The sequence below is a fragment of the Brachypodium distachyon genome, chromosome 3, assembly GCF_000005505.3.
Source record: "Brachypodium distachyon strain Bd21 chromosome 3, Brachypodium_distachyon_v3.0, whole genome shotgun sequence".
Lineage (NCBI taxonomy): Eukaryota > Viridiplantae > Streptophyta > Magnoliopsida > Poales > Poaceae > Brachypodium > Brachypodium distachyon.
In genome coordinates, this window is record NC_016133.3 from 31,692,773 (window position 1) to 31,709,107 (window position 16,335).

General features: G+C 43.0%; 1 protein-coding gene and 1 long non-coding RNA gene across 3 annotated transcripts; both read right to left on the bottom strand.

Moving 5' to 3' along the window:
• Positions 1 to 1,120: 1,120 nt before the first annotated feature.
• Positions 1,121 to 11,798, bottom strand: LOC100834222. Of its 2 annotated transcripts, none has more exons than XM_003574076.4 (13): positions 11,163 to 11,798; positions 9,806 to 9,905; positions 9,074 to 9,407; positions 8,703 to 8,815; positions 7,816 to 7,944; positions 7,608 to 7,701; positions 7,423 to 7,503; positions 6,458 to 7,122; positions 3,662 to 3,930; positions 3,374 to 3,518; positions 2,529 to 2,626; positions 2,343 to 2,424; positions 1,121 to 1,599 (listed from the first exon to the last, which is right to left on the bottom strand). In XM_003574076.4, exons 1-13 carry the CDS (start codon positions 11,651 to 11,653, stop codon positions 1,519 to 1,521), a joined length of 2,682 nt encoding a protein of 893 aa, XP_003574124.1. In that variant the 5' UTR covers positions 11,654 to 11,798; the 3' UTR covers positions 1,121 to 1,518. The 2 variants fall into 2 exon arrangements, with proteins under 2 accessions (XP_003574124.1, XP_010234865.1); XM_010236563.3 differs by having other exon boundaries at positions 6,458 to 7,125.
• LOC112271552 lies at positions 5,300 to 6,449 on the bottom strand. The gene is made up of 2 exons (XR_002964659.1): positions 6,053 to 6,449; positions 5,300 to 5,980 (listed from the first exon to the last, which is right to left on the bottom strand). It is a non-coding gene; the product is annotated as an uncharacterized LOC112271552 (long non-coding RNA).
• Positions 11,799 to 16,335: the final 4,537 nt, after the last annotated feature.

Below are 16,335 nucleotides of genomic sequence, written 5' to 3' on the forward strand. Positions count from 1 at the left end.
TGGGACAGAAAGAATACTTCTTTTGTTTTGTACTCCCACCTACAGAAGATACCCTTTGTACTTCAGTGATTGTTTGTGTTCGTTCCGTTCAAATATATTGTATAACGTTATGTCAAATTTTGACTAACAGTTACATGTAGTATGAGGTTACACTACATTAGACTGGTCGTATGAGGTTATCATGATACAGAAATGATACCCGTTGAATTTATATTGAAAATTATTTTCTAATGGCATAACTTTCGCATTCATATGTCAAATATTATTCGTAGTTGGTCAGATTTTGGCATAGAAATATATGTTGCCAGTATATATTTCGAAGGAGAAAGTACCATATGCGAATACAAGGCTGAATCCGAAATTTTCAAAAACAGAAAAGATACTTTGCTGCTTTGAATTAATTGGTGCACATCATAAATTACGTAAAATCCTGTATCAAGAGTTGTATCCCTCGTATCTCATTGATTATAGATGTGCATGCATAACTTGCTTCTCGTTACAATAGAAAATCTAGCTCTTCTATTGGATAAACCAACAATCCAAACTAATCACGCTCTACTCATGAGGATTTTTTTTCTTAGTTTTGTTTTCAAAAATATAATAATCAGACTTAGACTTGACTTAAGCAGGAGATTTGAAAAATTATCCGTCTTCGTTTGTGTTTTTTTCAAAGGTGACTCAGAGTACTTGTGAAAAGTATATCAGTATGTTTGATAAACCAGCCTTAAATAAATAATAATACTCCTTCCGTCCAACAAAAGATGTCTCAAGTTTGTCAAAATTTAGATGTATTTAGACATGACTTAGTGTATAGATACATTCAAATTTAGTCAAAGTTGAGACATCCTTTATTGGACGGAGAGAGTATATTCGTTTATGCAATAAATGCCCTCTTGTTTTTCATTTTATATGGTTAACAATGGAAAAGAAAAACATCAACTGTCATTTTTTTTTCTATAAAGATTATCACAAGACAGATCAATGCCAAAGGAAGCTTACTTCGATGTTCCTAGGAATTCGACATCTTCTCCAAATAAAAAAACTCATGCCGAATGAAGTCCGTCTGACGTTTAAAACAATACAAAACTAATTAAATATCGTTGAGACTCATAAGGGCACAAACCAAAATGGCACGGGCAATAGTACATTCTATCATAAATTTCCTCAGATTTAGTCAGGTGACCACTGATTGTGATTGGCGCTAGTACAAATTACAATCTTTATGAAACAACACACGTTACATTCCCTATGATGTTATTTTACATTGAATTAAATGGGCTATGCGAACAACATGATTTGAGAGGTGAGAAGAAAAAAAAAACACAAAAAAAGGAGCGGCAACAACAGGGGACCCAAAAACAATAGCAAAAAAGAATGACACGATGGTTAGCTTCCAAGCCCACTGCAGGTCAAGCTCCACCCATCTGCAGCGTCCCCAGGTGAGGAGGAGGAACACTTGTGTATGCCTTGGCTGTAAAGAGGCCGGTCAGTCTGTACAAACGTCTCTTTGCTGTTCTATCATAGTTTGCATTTTTCGATAACTTCGGTAACAGCAGAGTGTGTTTCCTCAGTCATCATGTTAAGCTGCAGATGAAACGCCTACAGGGAAAATATGGGGGGATAAAATGGATTATTATAGAGCAACACCAGCTCACAGGCAGCAGCTGCGGAAACATGTAAAACAGGTAAAGGCCCAGGATGGTTGATCCAAACGAATTAAATCTCAAGGCAGACTGGATATTCACTCAGATCGTTTTAGAGATGGGATACCGAGGTTATCTAGAATTTGTACTGAAGTAGGAGATGTGTTAGCTCAGTTTGGTGCTGTACTGGAACCAGGAGTCATCTGTTGATGGTCAACATAGTACCAGCTCGTGATTTTGCTTATCGTGGTACTGTTTTAGAGATTGAGTTACCACTGCACGATGTTCATGAAATTTCTCTCCCCACCTAAAAAAGGACAAACTTACCCTTACATGGTACTCCCTCCATTTCACAAAGAATGGCGCTCACACTTTTCGAGGTCGAACTTTGACCAATGATTAGACCAATTGTATGTAGATTATATGTTACAAATTTTATATCGTTGGAAAGGTTTTTAAAATAAGAATCCAATGATATAATTTTTGTAACACATAAGCCTCAAATCATTAGTCTAATTGTTGGTCAAAGCAAAATCTTAAAACACGTCCGTGCCATTCTTTGTGAAATGGAGGGAGTAAAATGTTGGCACCAAATATAAACCCAGATAAGTTGAAAATGCAAAAATAAACTAACAATATAGGGTTCCTAGATGCAAAGCACAGAGAGGAATAAGGGTTATGTTAGGACACGGAACATACCACAAATTTCTCTAGCACAGGTACAAGAACTTTTAAGCTATTATCTGGAAGGCAGCTAGAAATGGCTCCTCGAACCTTCATGCTGTTGCAGCAGACAGACAATTAAGAAGTTATACACCATTGGACCTCACATTATGTAATCAAACAAACCATAATGAAACATTACAAACACTACAGATTACCAACCTTTCTGTTGAAAGAAAGCCGAGCAGGAGGGCTGCATAGGCCTCCACGATCATCATTTCAGCTTCCCGTGCTCCTTGCAACAAGGACTCTTCATTATCCTGATTGTTTATAAGCAGTCAGTCAAATGATTTGCAGAACATCATACAATATATTCCCCAAAAATGCTACTGCCAATAATATGCTCGGTGTTTTGACCTAAAAATATCAACTTAAGCTTTTAGAAACCTCTGTCTGAATTTGTGATTACATTCTTGTGTTTCCTTGTCCAATGCAAACCATCCATTGATACAGTTACAAGTATGCACATTGAGTTGAAACAGATGAAACAAACACCTCATAATAACTGGGAGAATAATACACTCAGATACAGGTTGAAACAAAATGGCACTCACTATTCATAATTCATAATGTTGAGCTTAACCAAATTATGCTTGATGGACATGAAAGTAACACTTCAGGGAATTGCCTGGATACGAAAGCCTAAAAAATGTAATCATGCATGAGCTAAGCCAAAATTGGGCGTGGACATCAAATGTGAGTCTGTGATGGACAACACTATATAATGTGCATTAGTTTTCATTTCATGAATTCTTTAACCAAGAATTTGCTATGCTGCTGACCAACGGCGGAGAGCAAAATAAAATGTTACTCCCTCGGATCCATATTAATTGTCTCAAATTTACCCAAATATGGATGTATCTATGCCTAAAGAGCGTCTAGATACATATAATATCTCGACAATTAATATGGATCGGAGGGAGTACTTTGGAAACAAAGAACAGGTAATAAATATCTAGCTTCATCATATTTTAATGTATATGAAAAACTTGAAGGGTTAGAATTACCAGTGATATAGTTCCAGAAGCTTCCCCGGAACCTTGACTCGACAAGAAGATTGAACAGAGGAGTGGTATAACATCCCTCTGTGCCTTTTCACTCTGCAGATCCTTAGATAGGTCAACAGAAACACGGGCAGAGGCAAGCCGTACCCTGTAGCCAGTTCATGAAAGAGGAGTCATTTCCAAGTAAATATATCTAAGTTTATTAGATGCCACATACAAGTGCTCCTGACATCAAGGAATTGGCAGAACAGTAACTCAAGCATGAACTAAACAAATTGAAAGGTGGCTTACCTATTAAGGCTATCTTTCTCCACGAGGTTGACAAGCAAGCCCAATATGGCAACCAGAAAATCAAGCTCATGGTCTCGTAGTTGCTTAGCTTTAACTTGGTGTATCTTCCTGTCTTCAGAACAGGTCAGATCTTGTTCGAGACCGATATCCACGGAGAAACCAAATGATGGGAAATGCTTGATAATCAAGGAGGCCATGGTGTTAAGACCACCACATGATGCAATTTGTTCACAACCAGATGGATTGTCATTTGCTAAGTTCATAAGAACCTGCCAGGAAAACAAGGGAAAATCATATAGATACCATTCCAAAATAAACACCAAAAGAATCTTTAGTTATATATGTCACTGCAAAGATGATCCTTTAGTGGGATTCCATTAACTGTTAAAAATAGCAAGGAGCAATGATAAGAGAAACTAAGGATTTTGGAGTCGCTGGGTCGTGCCGAGTCCCCTCGGTAACAATAGCTTAATATACTGGAGAGCAAAGTTGCTGGCTTGCTGCAGCCAGCAGAGGAGCAGAGTAGCTGGCTTGCTGCAGCCGGCGGAGGGGCAGAGCAGGCAAAGGAGCAGAAGAACCGTGCGCTCGTGGCAACCGGCAGTGGCACCTGGCAAGAGGCGGCTCGTTGTGGACCCTGCAGAGGGCAAGCAAAGAGCTAGCGCTCCACAGGCAGAGCACGGGCAGAGCCTTATCCTCCCACTGAAACTTGATAAGGGGGTGTTTTCACTAGTCATTTGACTAAAAAATAGTAACTAGTCAAGATTAGTCAGCGGCTAGTCGAGCGGTCGATCGACTACCCCCACGCTTTGAGTCCAGGTGCGAAGTCAACAACCAGGTTGCGACCACAAGACTAGTCATGCAACTAGTCACAACTACTCGAGCAACTCTTAATCACTCTACAATAATCATGGAATATCTCGAAATACTGTCACAAAAATGAAGCAATATGATGGCATGTACTAATCGAGCAACTCTTAACCACTCTACAATTATTATAGAATATCTCGAAAATACTCTCACTAGAATGAAGCAATAAATGGAATGCACAGTTAAGCTCAGGCCTACAATTAACACTGGCTTGAGTCAAGATCAACTACTGTCTAGTCTACTAGCTTATCCGTAAAGACTAGTCGTTGAAACAATGGCTTATCATCATACTTACAATTTAATGTAAAACATCTAAAAAAAGTGATGTAGAGAGGCTGAAATCTTAACACCATTCAGGCAAGTTCATTAAGACTAGTCGCTAAAAAAATGGTGGTTTCTAAGCTTACAAAAGCATGTGAGCTAAACACTATTGGGACTTACCCTACAGGCAAGTTCATTCAGATAATGTATAAGCCAACAAGCTGGGGAGGGAAACTTTAGTTTTTCAAAATTAATAGCATACATGGTTTTGTCACATAAGCATACTTAGTTTTATAACATAAGCACCCGATTTAATAAGCTTGTTGCAATTCAAAGCACAACTTCAACCCTCAGTAGGTGGTAAAGAATCAGGCAGCTTTATGTTAATGCTTAAACTCAACTAAAGCAATTGACAGGCTTAGATAAACAGTCGCCATAAACTAAACTCTAAACTTAAGCATCAGGCTCACTCTGCTGCTCGAGCAAGCATATACTGTAGACAGCAGATACTATGACAGATTTATCTTGATACTCCTTTTCTTGAACTTAGAGCCTATTTGGTACAGCTCCACTTCACAGCTTCATCAGTGAAGCCAGTGAAGTTGCCCCAAACACTCTAAACTCCATGTGTTAGATGAAGTGGAGCAGTATACTCTCTAGTTCATTTTACTGGAGTCAGGAAAGAGGTGCTTCACCTACTTCACTTCACCTAAACTTGGAGTAAATTACCCACCAATGCCATTAGTGAACCAAACCGTTATGCTCTCTATCCCGTGAACCCAGTCCCCTCATCTCCCTCCTATCGACAGGTCTCGGGCAGAACAGAGATGGGCGGAGCCATGGCGGCTCATCTACAGCCCTAGCAGAGCCGACCACACTCCATCTCCGGCGCTCCCGCCTCCCTCCATCTCCGGCGAGCACGCCCTTGGTCTCCCGCGAGCCCGCCCTCGATCCCCCGCGAGCCTGCCTCGATTCGCGGCCGCCACGGGGAGTCGCCGCTGCTTCTCTGGACTGCAGCGCCGCCAAGCCGTCACCCCCTCCACCAGCACCTCGCCACTACTGTCCCTGAAGGTCCTTGCTGCCTCGGAAGCAAGACCCTTTTTCTCTAATTGCTCTTCTCCGTCGATTGCGCCTGGAACCAGAAGGGCAGAAGGCAGCAGGCGTTCTTCTCCTATTCCTCTTTCCAATCACCTAAAATCGATCAGAGTTCTATTAATCAGCTACGTTGATGGCTCAGTTCGAAAATACTTGCGTTAATCGTACCATCACGTGAAGCAATCTCGTATGAGATCCATCCATCATGGTAGGAACAGCAACAAGGAAAATGTGCTGGAGCTGATTTGAGTCCAAAACACATTTTTTAGTGGAGTGGAGCTGAAGTGAAGTGAATTTTAGAGGTAAGTGGAGTTTAGGTGAAGTGGAGTGCTACCAAACAGGCTCTTAAACATCAATTTCACAAACAGTTACTATGTTATTTGAAGCTATAAATGGTGAAAGTTCATTCCAGTGCATGCGATTAAGGAACTTCACACATGGAACGAATGTGCTGAAGGTTTAACAACCTATAATAAACACCCACAAATTGCCAAACCCATTTCAAACAGAAGCAACTTCCACTTCTTACAAAAATATAGCAGATGTCTGCCAACAAAAATCACAAAAGCTTACCTTAATTGATACCAAAAGGCAGTCTTCCAAAAGACTGGATTCATCATCAACATTAGAATGAGATGTTATACCCGATTGATGATTATCTTGAGGTTGACATGATTCCTGACTTCCAATTGCCGCAGTCCCACAATTGTACGACAATTTCTCATTTGCTGATTTTGCTTGGCGTCCCTGTGTTGATTTCTTTTTTGGACCAAATAGTTCCCAATTTAAAGGCTCCTGATCAACATCATCAAATGCAAAAGGATCATTACCACCGCCACTGCCCAAATCACTATTGCCATTTTCAGATAGACGTCGCCGTTTAGCCGTTTCTCTGGAGGTTCCATCAGAATTATGTGCTGCTAGAGAAACCCATCCACTTGGGCCTTTAATTGGGTTGGCTTTACCACGATCCTTTCTTATATTAAGCTTCAGACCAACACCGTTGCTGTGCCTCTCACCTAATAAACCACTTGATTGCCTGTTGCTTGAAATAGACTGAGAACAATCAAGTGTCATTTGTGACAGACCAACATCACTACTAGAAGATATAGTAATGTGGGAAACATCATTTGATTTGGCAGACGAGCACTTTTGGCGTTTCTGGTTCAGCGGAAGGTTATTTTTCTTTGGCTTGTTGCACTTGCCATGACCATTCAATGAAGTTGCATCCTTAACATCTGCTGCAGAATACAATTTTGAACATCAGACCATATTAAACTTGCATTGAGGAACAAATATTTTTCTCTCCGTGTTAGACTAGAAGGTGAGCAGCGTAATTTTGTGTTTAGTATATAATGTGAACATGCACAATAACCTGCGGTTCTGGAAATTTATACTGAGCCCAGAGGATACTTTGATCATGAATGCAAACAACTGAAAAAAATATTGGATACTAAACTAGTGAACACGCTATATTAGCCCTAACTGTGCCAGTTACTAGAAAAGGCAGATCAAACAAATTTGGTGTTTGTTATTACCAGAGCAGCCCCCTTTACAAACTATGGAAGTTTTTTCATTTGTCCTGCTGGACACAGTGGAAGAATTCTGGAGAGAAAGAGCTGCAGCGAAGAAAAGTAGGCATCAGGTGACAAGTTAACAAAATGGATGCTGAGTGTTGCATTATTTACGTATAGGAAAATATTTAAATTTTAAGCAAAACTACCTGATAATAATTCAATAATATTGATAACGACACCAACAAGAGAAAGTGGAGAGCATCTAGGACTCAATCTTCTACTCATGCTGAGCAAATGGGTCTGCACGGAGCAAAAGGAGTCAAGAGTAAAGTTAAGCAGTAGCACACACTAATACTATCATTACACTCAACTAACAAGGGTAGTAAGCTGAACTTACAAGACATGAAGCATTACCTTGTTATCATGACTTAGAAATGTGGCATTCTCCAAAATTTTCAAACATTTCAAGAGTAGTGCGGCACTTTGTAAAGATGTTCCTTCCTTTATGTCCAAGGCTAGAGTGGAGGTATCCTTTACAAGTCTCTGATAAACAAGGTTTCCACCACAAGTATATCCATTAATGCATTCATTTGCTTAAGAAATGTAATATGAGATGCACTATTTATGTCAAATGGGAAAACACAGTCACACGGAATACTTCAATGTGGGAATGAACAATATACAGATCGGGCTCCGCAGGCGATAAACTATGCAAATCAGAAACATAGCAAGAGGCTTCAAGTTGCTTAAATCTACCGGAAATGCAAGTGTTGCTGGAAATTGTAGGATTCAACAGAACAATAATTGCATAATTTCACCATGCGATAGAACACATTTTAAGCATTATCACCTTGGGAGCATCTAACCGTTAGAGTTCCAAAGTTCAAAGTGCTTGACAGTGTATCCAAAACAATATTCATCAATCATTTTAAGACTCTGTTCAAATTAAAAAAATCATGCGAGAATTTCCACGACATAGTTTTGTGCAGTAGCAAAGTTTAACGTTTAAATTCAAGCAGACTGGGCTTAAAATGTACAGACTAAAAAAACCTGCAACCACTCCCTCCGATCCTAAATTGTTGTCAAAATATTACATGTATCTAGACGCTTTTTAAGAATAGATACATCCATATTTGGGCAAATTTGAGTCAAGAATTTAGGATCAGAGGGAGTATCATTTAGCTCTGTAATAAAACACACTATGGCAGCTTGAATGTTGTTGTGTAAACATTTACCGCATGACAATTTACCAAAAACTCTCATTGACATTTATGAAAATAAAAAAATAAGCAATATCTTACCTCCAGTGCCGAATGACAATTTACCATAACATCAAAAATACTATCAAGGCCACCCAACACCCTTAATGTTTCTTTGAAATTTCCTCCAACTCTGGCCACCATGTCAGAAGTCTCTGAAAAGATTTAACATTTGAAAAGGAGTAACATTTCAGTGATGATAGAGAAATATCACTGCTAGTGTAGATGGATTCAAACTATGCAAACCAGATGTACTCTAAACAAGTCATCACTCAAGAGCAAGTGAAACAAGGGAAAGACAAAGGCATCTGTACAATGTTGCAAACATATGCTACTTGACTTAAGAATTGATAGTTGATATAATGACAGTCATAAAGGGTAGTCATGGTCAAGAAATCTGATTAAAAAATTACCCTCTAATGCAACAGCAGACAAGCATGCCTTTTCCATTGTCAACAAAGCAAGCCATTTTGAACATAATTCTGGCCGTGTTGTTGTCTTGTCATCCTTGCCAAGTGGCTTGATCTCTTTGCAGCTTAAGAGGATGTCTTCGACTTTTGAAATGATATCCACTGAACCGGAATCGGAATCCTTATTTGAGCCACTAAGCATTTTAACTTTACTGATTCCAAGAAGTTTGGAACCTATAGATGGTGCTTTAGCATCGACGGCATTCACTGGAGGGTTTAATAATTTAAGAAGAAAATGGATACAAGATTCTGAATCCAGCAAATGACTGTCTTGTACCTGAAGAACAAGAAGAAAGAGGGAGATTGGTCATAAGCAAAATTGAAGCTGAAGGAATGATAAATTGCATTCAATATATATTATATTCAACAAAAAAATATTACATGAAAATCTTAACATCGACATTGGCTGAAATATGAATTGTAAATCAAAGTTCAACTGTCAATGAAAATGACATAGATCAAGGCATAGTGTTGCTAAACTAATTATCTTATCCCGCATTTATATTGTGAAAAAAGTGAATACTTCTACAGGGAAAAATATTAACTGCACAGAATATAACTTTGTCAGAACATGATTATCATTGTGACTTGTGACAAGAGAACATTCAATACACATAATACAATGGAATAGACAGGAGCATATTGTTTGGTGCTTTGGGATTAAGAGGTACTCACATCACTTGCTAAAACAAATAAAAGAGCTGCTGCAGCAACACCACAGGGAGGATCATCAATGTTCAGAACCAAAACATCATCTATAATTTGCTTTACCAATCTACAGGATGAAAAAAGGGCACTTGTGAGTAATAAGATGGAGAACATGTAAGATTTCAAACAGGAAACAGGTTATTGTGTTTGTAAATGATGGTACTCATTTTAGCACTAGCCACTATGTTAAATACAAAAATAATTGTATCTCAGGAGAGTTTACTTTCAGCAACCTTATCTATCTACAAAAGTAGAAATAGGCCAAAAAAAACATTGCAAGAACCGAGGTGAAATACTCAATCGAAACATGCCCTTTGCTAAAATGCCAAAATTGAAATTACCCAGTTTAAATAAGCCACCACCTATTCAGTAACACATTTGTTTATTGCTACGCATCTTACAAACTACAGAATAAAAGGCCAATTTGGTCGGCAACAGACAACATCATACATCTTCAACCTATGCAAAACAAGGCAGCATACACTTAAATGCTTGTAGAGCGTCAAAATGTTGGTATGAAACCGAGTTTAAGAGTAAAACGTTAGTCTTGTTCACAGTCCAAAATAGGTCGCATATCTATGCATTAATCAACCTTATATTGTTTTACAAATGAGTACCCCCTAGGACAGAGGAGAAATATTGAGCTCGAGTTCAACGGATGGCATTTCTACCAACAGTGTTCTTCAGACATATCTATAGGCCCAAGAAATCCTAATTCAATAAGGAAGATCTATTTCTAGGCATTCCCAATCACTTACCATGCTTCCTTGTTATGGGACCATGCAAGGTAAGAGTTCTTACCCAAAACAAAGAGAGCAACCTACTAGAAATGCTCCTAGACAAGCCAGTGCATACTTCTTAAACTCAGTTGTAACAATGAGGCCCCAAACACAGTATGATACTGTTAATTAGTCAATTGTGATTCTCAACATTCACAAATTATTAATTCTACATCACCTTCACCAATATCCTGACAAAGCAGAGTAATTGGATCATCACCTCAGGCCAGGGAAACAAACAAGAATTGGTGCAATATCATGCCAGTTCTTGTGACTCAGCTGCATGAATTAAGCAATTCATCGCAACGCAAAGCAAAATTTTGTGTTTGTACTTTGACCAAAAGGTGGTTTCTTTCCAAAAGAAACACCAGTTCTTGAACCAATCGTACGAAGTCCTAATATTTCAACCAAGGTTACCAACAAGAAGACCCAAAATTTCACAACCCTAACACGAGGTTCTCGATTCCCTAGCCAAAGAAGACCAAGAGCCAATTGATATTCCGCCAGGAGCACAAAAAGAAAGGAGGTTCATTAGGTGTACTGACCCCTGAGCCCGGAGGACACGGCGGCGCGCGGCAGACGCGCAGATCCCGAGCAGCGCGAGTAGGCTGGCCCGGCGCACCCGCCTTGGCGCGGTGTCTCGCAGCCCGTCGAGGGCGAAATTGACCTCATCTACACTCTCCATCATCTCCCCGTACTCCTCGGCCTCCATCAGCGTCGCGGTGGCCGCCTCGGCCTCGGCCTCGTGCTCCGCGTACCCTCCGCCTCCTCTCCCGCGCCGCCCCTGCCGCCGCGGCGCCTCAGCCTGGCGCGGCGGAGGGTCCTCGTCGAAGTCCCACATAGACGAGGACTCCTGCGACGGCGGGAAAGGCTGCGAGGACGACGACCCCAGCAGCGCTAGCTCGTCGCCCCCGTCCCCGCCGTCGAAGTCGAACGCATCCTGCGAGGACGAGAACCCGCGCTCTCCTCCGCCGCCGCTGCCTTCGCCACCGTCGGAGAAGGAACGGGATCTGCGGCCGTAGGTGCGCACGATCATGGCGACTCGCTCCTGCTGCGAGCGGCGCGTGCGCGCATACGAGGGGAGAGGGAGAGGGAGAGGGAGAGAGAGAGAGATTTGGGCGTGAGCGTCTTGTCTGGGTTTCGAACGTTTTGCTTTGCGGCTGATCCGGATTTGGGAGTAGCTTGGGGATTTGGGAGAAGTCGGGGAATGGAACGGGGAGAACTCAGGCCGGCTCGGCTCGCTCGAGGGTCGCACGCTGGTGGTTTGTCGGTTTTGCCCTTGTTCGTTCGGGCCATTTACGGCTGTGTTGATCTGTCTAGAGCATCTTCAATGCAAGGTGCTTGTACACAGGTTCTTAAAAAGAGAGTCTTGTCATATCACTAAGCACCTATCTAAAATAAACTTACTCCAATGCTAAGAAGCCTAGACAGGTGCTTCATTCGTGTGAGCATTTTTGTAGCACTCACTCAGGCACATTTGTTGTCCAACGCACAAGTGCTTCGTTAAAAACATATTGACTGGGTCTTCATCTTCTAACTCGTCCAAGGCATGGAGCTCCAGGCTAGATGCGCCTCCGCCCCCAGCTTGTCCAGGATTTGAAGTCATCGGTTTGCTGCGCCTCCGTCCCCAACTAGCACTCAGCTCACCGGCTTGCCGTGCCTCCGCCCCCAGCTCGCCCAAGACATGCAGCTCGTCGACAAGTTGCGCTTCCGCCCCCAACTAGGACTCAACTAGCCGGCTTGCCGCGCCTCCGCCCCCAGCTCGCCCAAGACATGCAGCTCGTCGACAAGTTGCGCTTCCGCCCCCAACTAGGACTCAACTAGCCGGCTTGCCGCGCCTCCGCCCCCAGCTCGTCCAAGACGTGCAGCTCGTCGACAAGCTGCTCCTCCGCCCCCAACTACGTCTCAGCTCGCCCGCTTGCCGCGCCTCCGCCCCCAGCTCGTCCCAGACGCAGCTCGCCCGCTTGCCCGAGGTGTGCCGCTCGCCAGCTTGCTGCGCCTCCGGCTCCTAGCCGCTTCCTCTGCCCGCCGGGTATGCGCAGTTTTGACGGTACGAATTCTATATGATTTGGTACTGCAATTTTCCAATTAGACAGTGCAGGGGACTCAGGAATTATGATGTTGCTTCCGTGCCTCTAGTGATGGATGTGAATGCTTTAGCCTGTGGCTTGGTTGATGGATCTACAGGAACGCATAATCTCTTTGTCCAATTTTGATTAATTTTTACAACTGTTGGTCTGGCTAATGGTGGTGTATTGTACATGCTAGTAATTATGTATCACCTCTTGGTTTATCAATACTTAGTGTTTGTACTGGGCTTCACAAGGATTATGTTTGTCTTTGGAGGGGCATAGTTTGTAAATGCTAGTGCCAACAATTGAAGATAAGTAAATCGATTCTATAACCTGTGTAAGGACCGAATGAGTCATACTTTGGAAGCCATTCTGACAAGTATTTTTTTAGTCTTAGCAACACTTCTTGTTCTGAACGTATGGGATACCCTTATTTGCAGGTGAACTGCAGATTACAAGCCCCATGTCCAGGAGTATTAAACAGAGCATATGGAAATGACCGTCCAAGAATTGATTACATTGGTTCAAATTCAGGTCTGATGTATGCCATGCCATAAACAAACCATTTTTTCTACTTCCTCTCCTTTTCTACTTGACAATAATTCATGAGTACTATATATGGTCCTTCTTGAAATTACTGTATGCATGTCTACTGTATGTAGTTGAATAAGAATCATATCTACTGCGACGGTGAGGTCAGGCCTGGAGAAGACCACGGCGCGGGGGAACTCGAGGAGCGGGGTTGTCAGGCCGCATGGAGTGAGCAGCAGCGGCGACGGGTCGAACTTGTCCGGAGCTAGGCGGTGAGCATGACGCCGCGGTTTGAAGGGGCGCGTAGAGATAAACAAAAACTTTACCTACGCGAACTCCCAAGATCTAGCCGAGGTAGAAGACCACGAGGATTACCACTAGACGCGCAGTTGCGGATTATCGATGCGGCGCCTTGATGCAGTGCAGTCCCTCGATCCGATCCAGCTGATCCAATCCCGCGATCGTCGAAGTGCTGAACGTACAGCACCTCTGCCGGTATCCACACGTGCGAGGAGGAGCTCCGGCGGCGGACTGCTAGGTTCGGTGCGACGGTTGAACTGAATCGGGCTAGGGTTCTCAACGCATGAGAGTGGAAAAACCGTGCCTCTTAGGCACCCCACGCCCCTGCTTATATATCGAGTGGAAGTGGGCTCCAAGCCTTGTGGCCCATCCACCCTGCGAGTCCAACTCGCATTGTCAGCCCAATTCCAGTTCGAGTCCAACCCGACCAAATACTTGCTCCCGCTCTTAAGTGTGTGACCCCGCAGGCTCATGGCGACTTGGACACGATTGGAGTCCGACTCACAATCGATCAATCGGTAGCGGCTCCTAGCAGAACGTGCCAACTCCCAAGTACCATCGAGTCATGACGACGTACCTTCCAATGTGACATACGTCTTAGTCCCTTTTGCCTCACGATATACCTTGTCGAACTATAGGCGATTAATCGTCATCCCTTTAATAGTTCAACTCTCTTCTCGATCCGTGATATACGATTCATCCGACTAACTCTTAGTCGATCGACCCGGTTAACAGTTAACCAAGTCGCGCATGGCCATGCTTCCCGAATCATATCACTCGAGAGGGCCCAGAGAATATCTCTCCAGTCGGAGGGGCAAAATCCCATCTTGGTTATCCACGTCACACAGCTTGATTCTCAGTCAACCCGAACTCTGCCTTTATAACTGCCCTGTTACGGAACAACGTTTGACAGAACCTAAGTTGGTGATCCACAACTCGGATTGTGCGATAACCTCAGGTCTAAGGATTACATTGATTGAGACATGCAAATGACGACCTACTCGTTGCATCTCAATATGGGTCAGTCCGACTCGCTAAACTCTTTAGCCGAGTCCGTGTAAGCTGGAATGACATCACCATGCCCATGACAAGTGGAACCGAGTCATCAGCCAACTTTCACATTAGTCTAGGTTATGTGTCCAGCACAACCTCAATGACTAAGGACAATTTAGTATGAACAACATGAATACATAGTTCCACAATCAAATCACATATTCAATGATACATATCAGATGTTCAAACAAGGACAACTTAATAATATTTATGAATACATTGGGAATTACATCATACATGATTGCCTCTAGGGCATATTCCCAACACGGTTCGCCTCCCGAGAGTGGACGCACGTGGCAGGAGCGCGCAGCGGCGGGCTAGGCTGCGAGCGCGAGCGGGCGGCAGGTAGCGAGCAGCGGCGGCAATGAGTCGAAGGGTCTGTTTGGTTCATGCCCAAATTTGTCCTACCAAAAGTTTGGCAACCTATATTTATTTGGTCTTTGTTTGGTTGAGTGCCAAAATTTTGGTTGCCAAAAGGAATCTTGCCAACTCTACACACATCTCCTCACAAATCTTGCCAACTTTTTGGCAAACCATGGACCAACGAATCCTTAGCCAATATATTGGCTAGCCAATTGTTGGCAAAAATTGGTAGGGCAAGAATTGGTAAGAACCAAACACACCCGAACTCATCCTTGCGGTGCTCCTACAGGAGCCAGGCAGCGAGCTCGACGCGGTGGTCCGCCTCACCCGCGTGGACGCGCGCGCCGCGCCTCCCACACCAGCCGAGGATCCTCGAGGGCGTGGACCTAGGCTTGCTGCAGGAAGAGGACGCTGAGACGAAGCACCCTGTTGAAGCACTCGTGAAGCACCCGTCTAGCAGAGAGAGCAGTTTTTCCCTGCAGGCACCAGGCAAGCGTCGAAGCAAAACGAGGCACCTCAAGCCTCCTCCAGGCACTCGGTCCAGCTGACGTGGCGAAATAAACCGGGTTTTTTTCTTAAGCACCCCTATTAAGCACTTGCGTTGAAGATGCTCTTAGAAGGTGTGCCGTGGTACAAGTGTTTCCGACTAAAATTTGAAACGCTTATTATGGATCGGAGATAGTAATAGTTGTTGTTTTTTTACCAAGTAAAATACCTTTTTATTCATTATCGATAATGGTTACATCGTTTAGGAGAAGAGGTACAATATTATCAGGAGGATTTTCCATCCAGGTGAGGGAGGGAGAATATTTAGCAAGTTGGGCTAACTCATGAGCAACAATATTCGCTTCCCGAGGGCAGTGACTTGTTTGGATGGTTGTCAACTACTATTTGTAAGCCAATTTTTTTAACCAACTCTGATTTATTTATTTTTGCCACAGTTGGCAACCTCAAGGGCAACCAAAACTACAACAAATTATTCGGCTTGCCAAATTTTGGTAGGACAAATGTGGGCTCAAACCAAACATACCCTACATTTCAGGCCGTCGACCGAGGAAAACACTGCTCACGCGAAAGAGCATGTTTGGAAATAGGTGTTTTATGTTTACTTTTTCGTATTAAGCTTAAAATGCATCTTGTTCGAATTGCTAATTCATGTAGCCACACTTCTTGTTGTTTGCGATCACACCTTATCAAAACCGTCGGTCTTGCCATCTCGCATCAGCGCATGCTCACACGTCATGGTGGACCTAATGATGTAGATGGATCCGTTATTTCGATTGTTTTTCTCTAGAACTCTGGATAGAGACCGGGTGTCTGGTGGTCTAGGAACCAATTTCGTGGACCATGCATGTCACCGAGTGGAAGGAGGCAACTTTATGAATCAGGAATTGCCTCG

Bases quoted from the DNA above. Each gene is read 5' to 3' on its own strand.
- LOC100834222 (XM_010236563.3), bottom strand. From the start codon at position 11,653: ATGATCGTGCGCACCTACGGCCGCAGATCCCGTTCCTTCTCCGACGGT. The intron at 8,816-9,073 runs GTAATTTTTTAA...AAATCTTTTCAG, and splicing joins GTCTGCTGTTGCATTAGAGG to AGACTTCTGACATGGTGGCC. The intron at 7,126-7,422 runs GTAATAACAAAC...TGTATTCTGCAG, and splicing joins TTGTAAAGGGGGCTGCTCTG to CAGATGTTAAGGATGCAACT.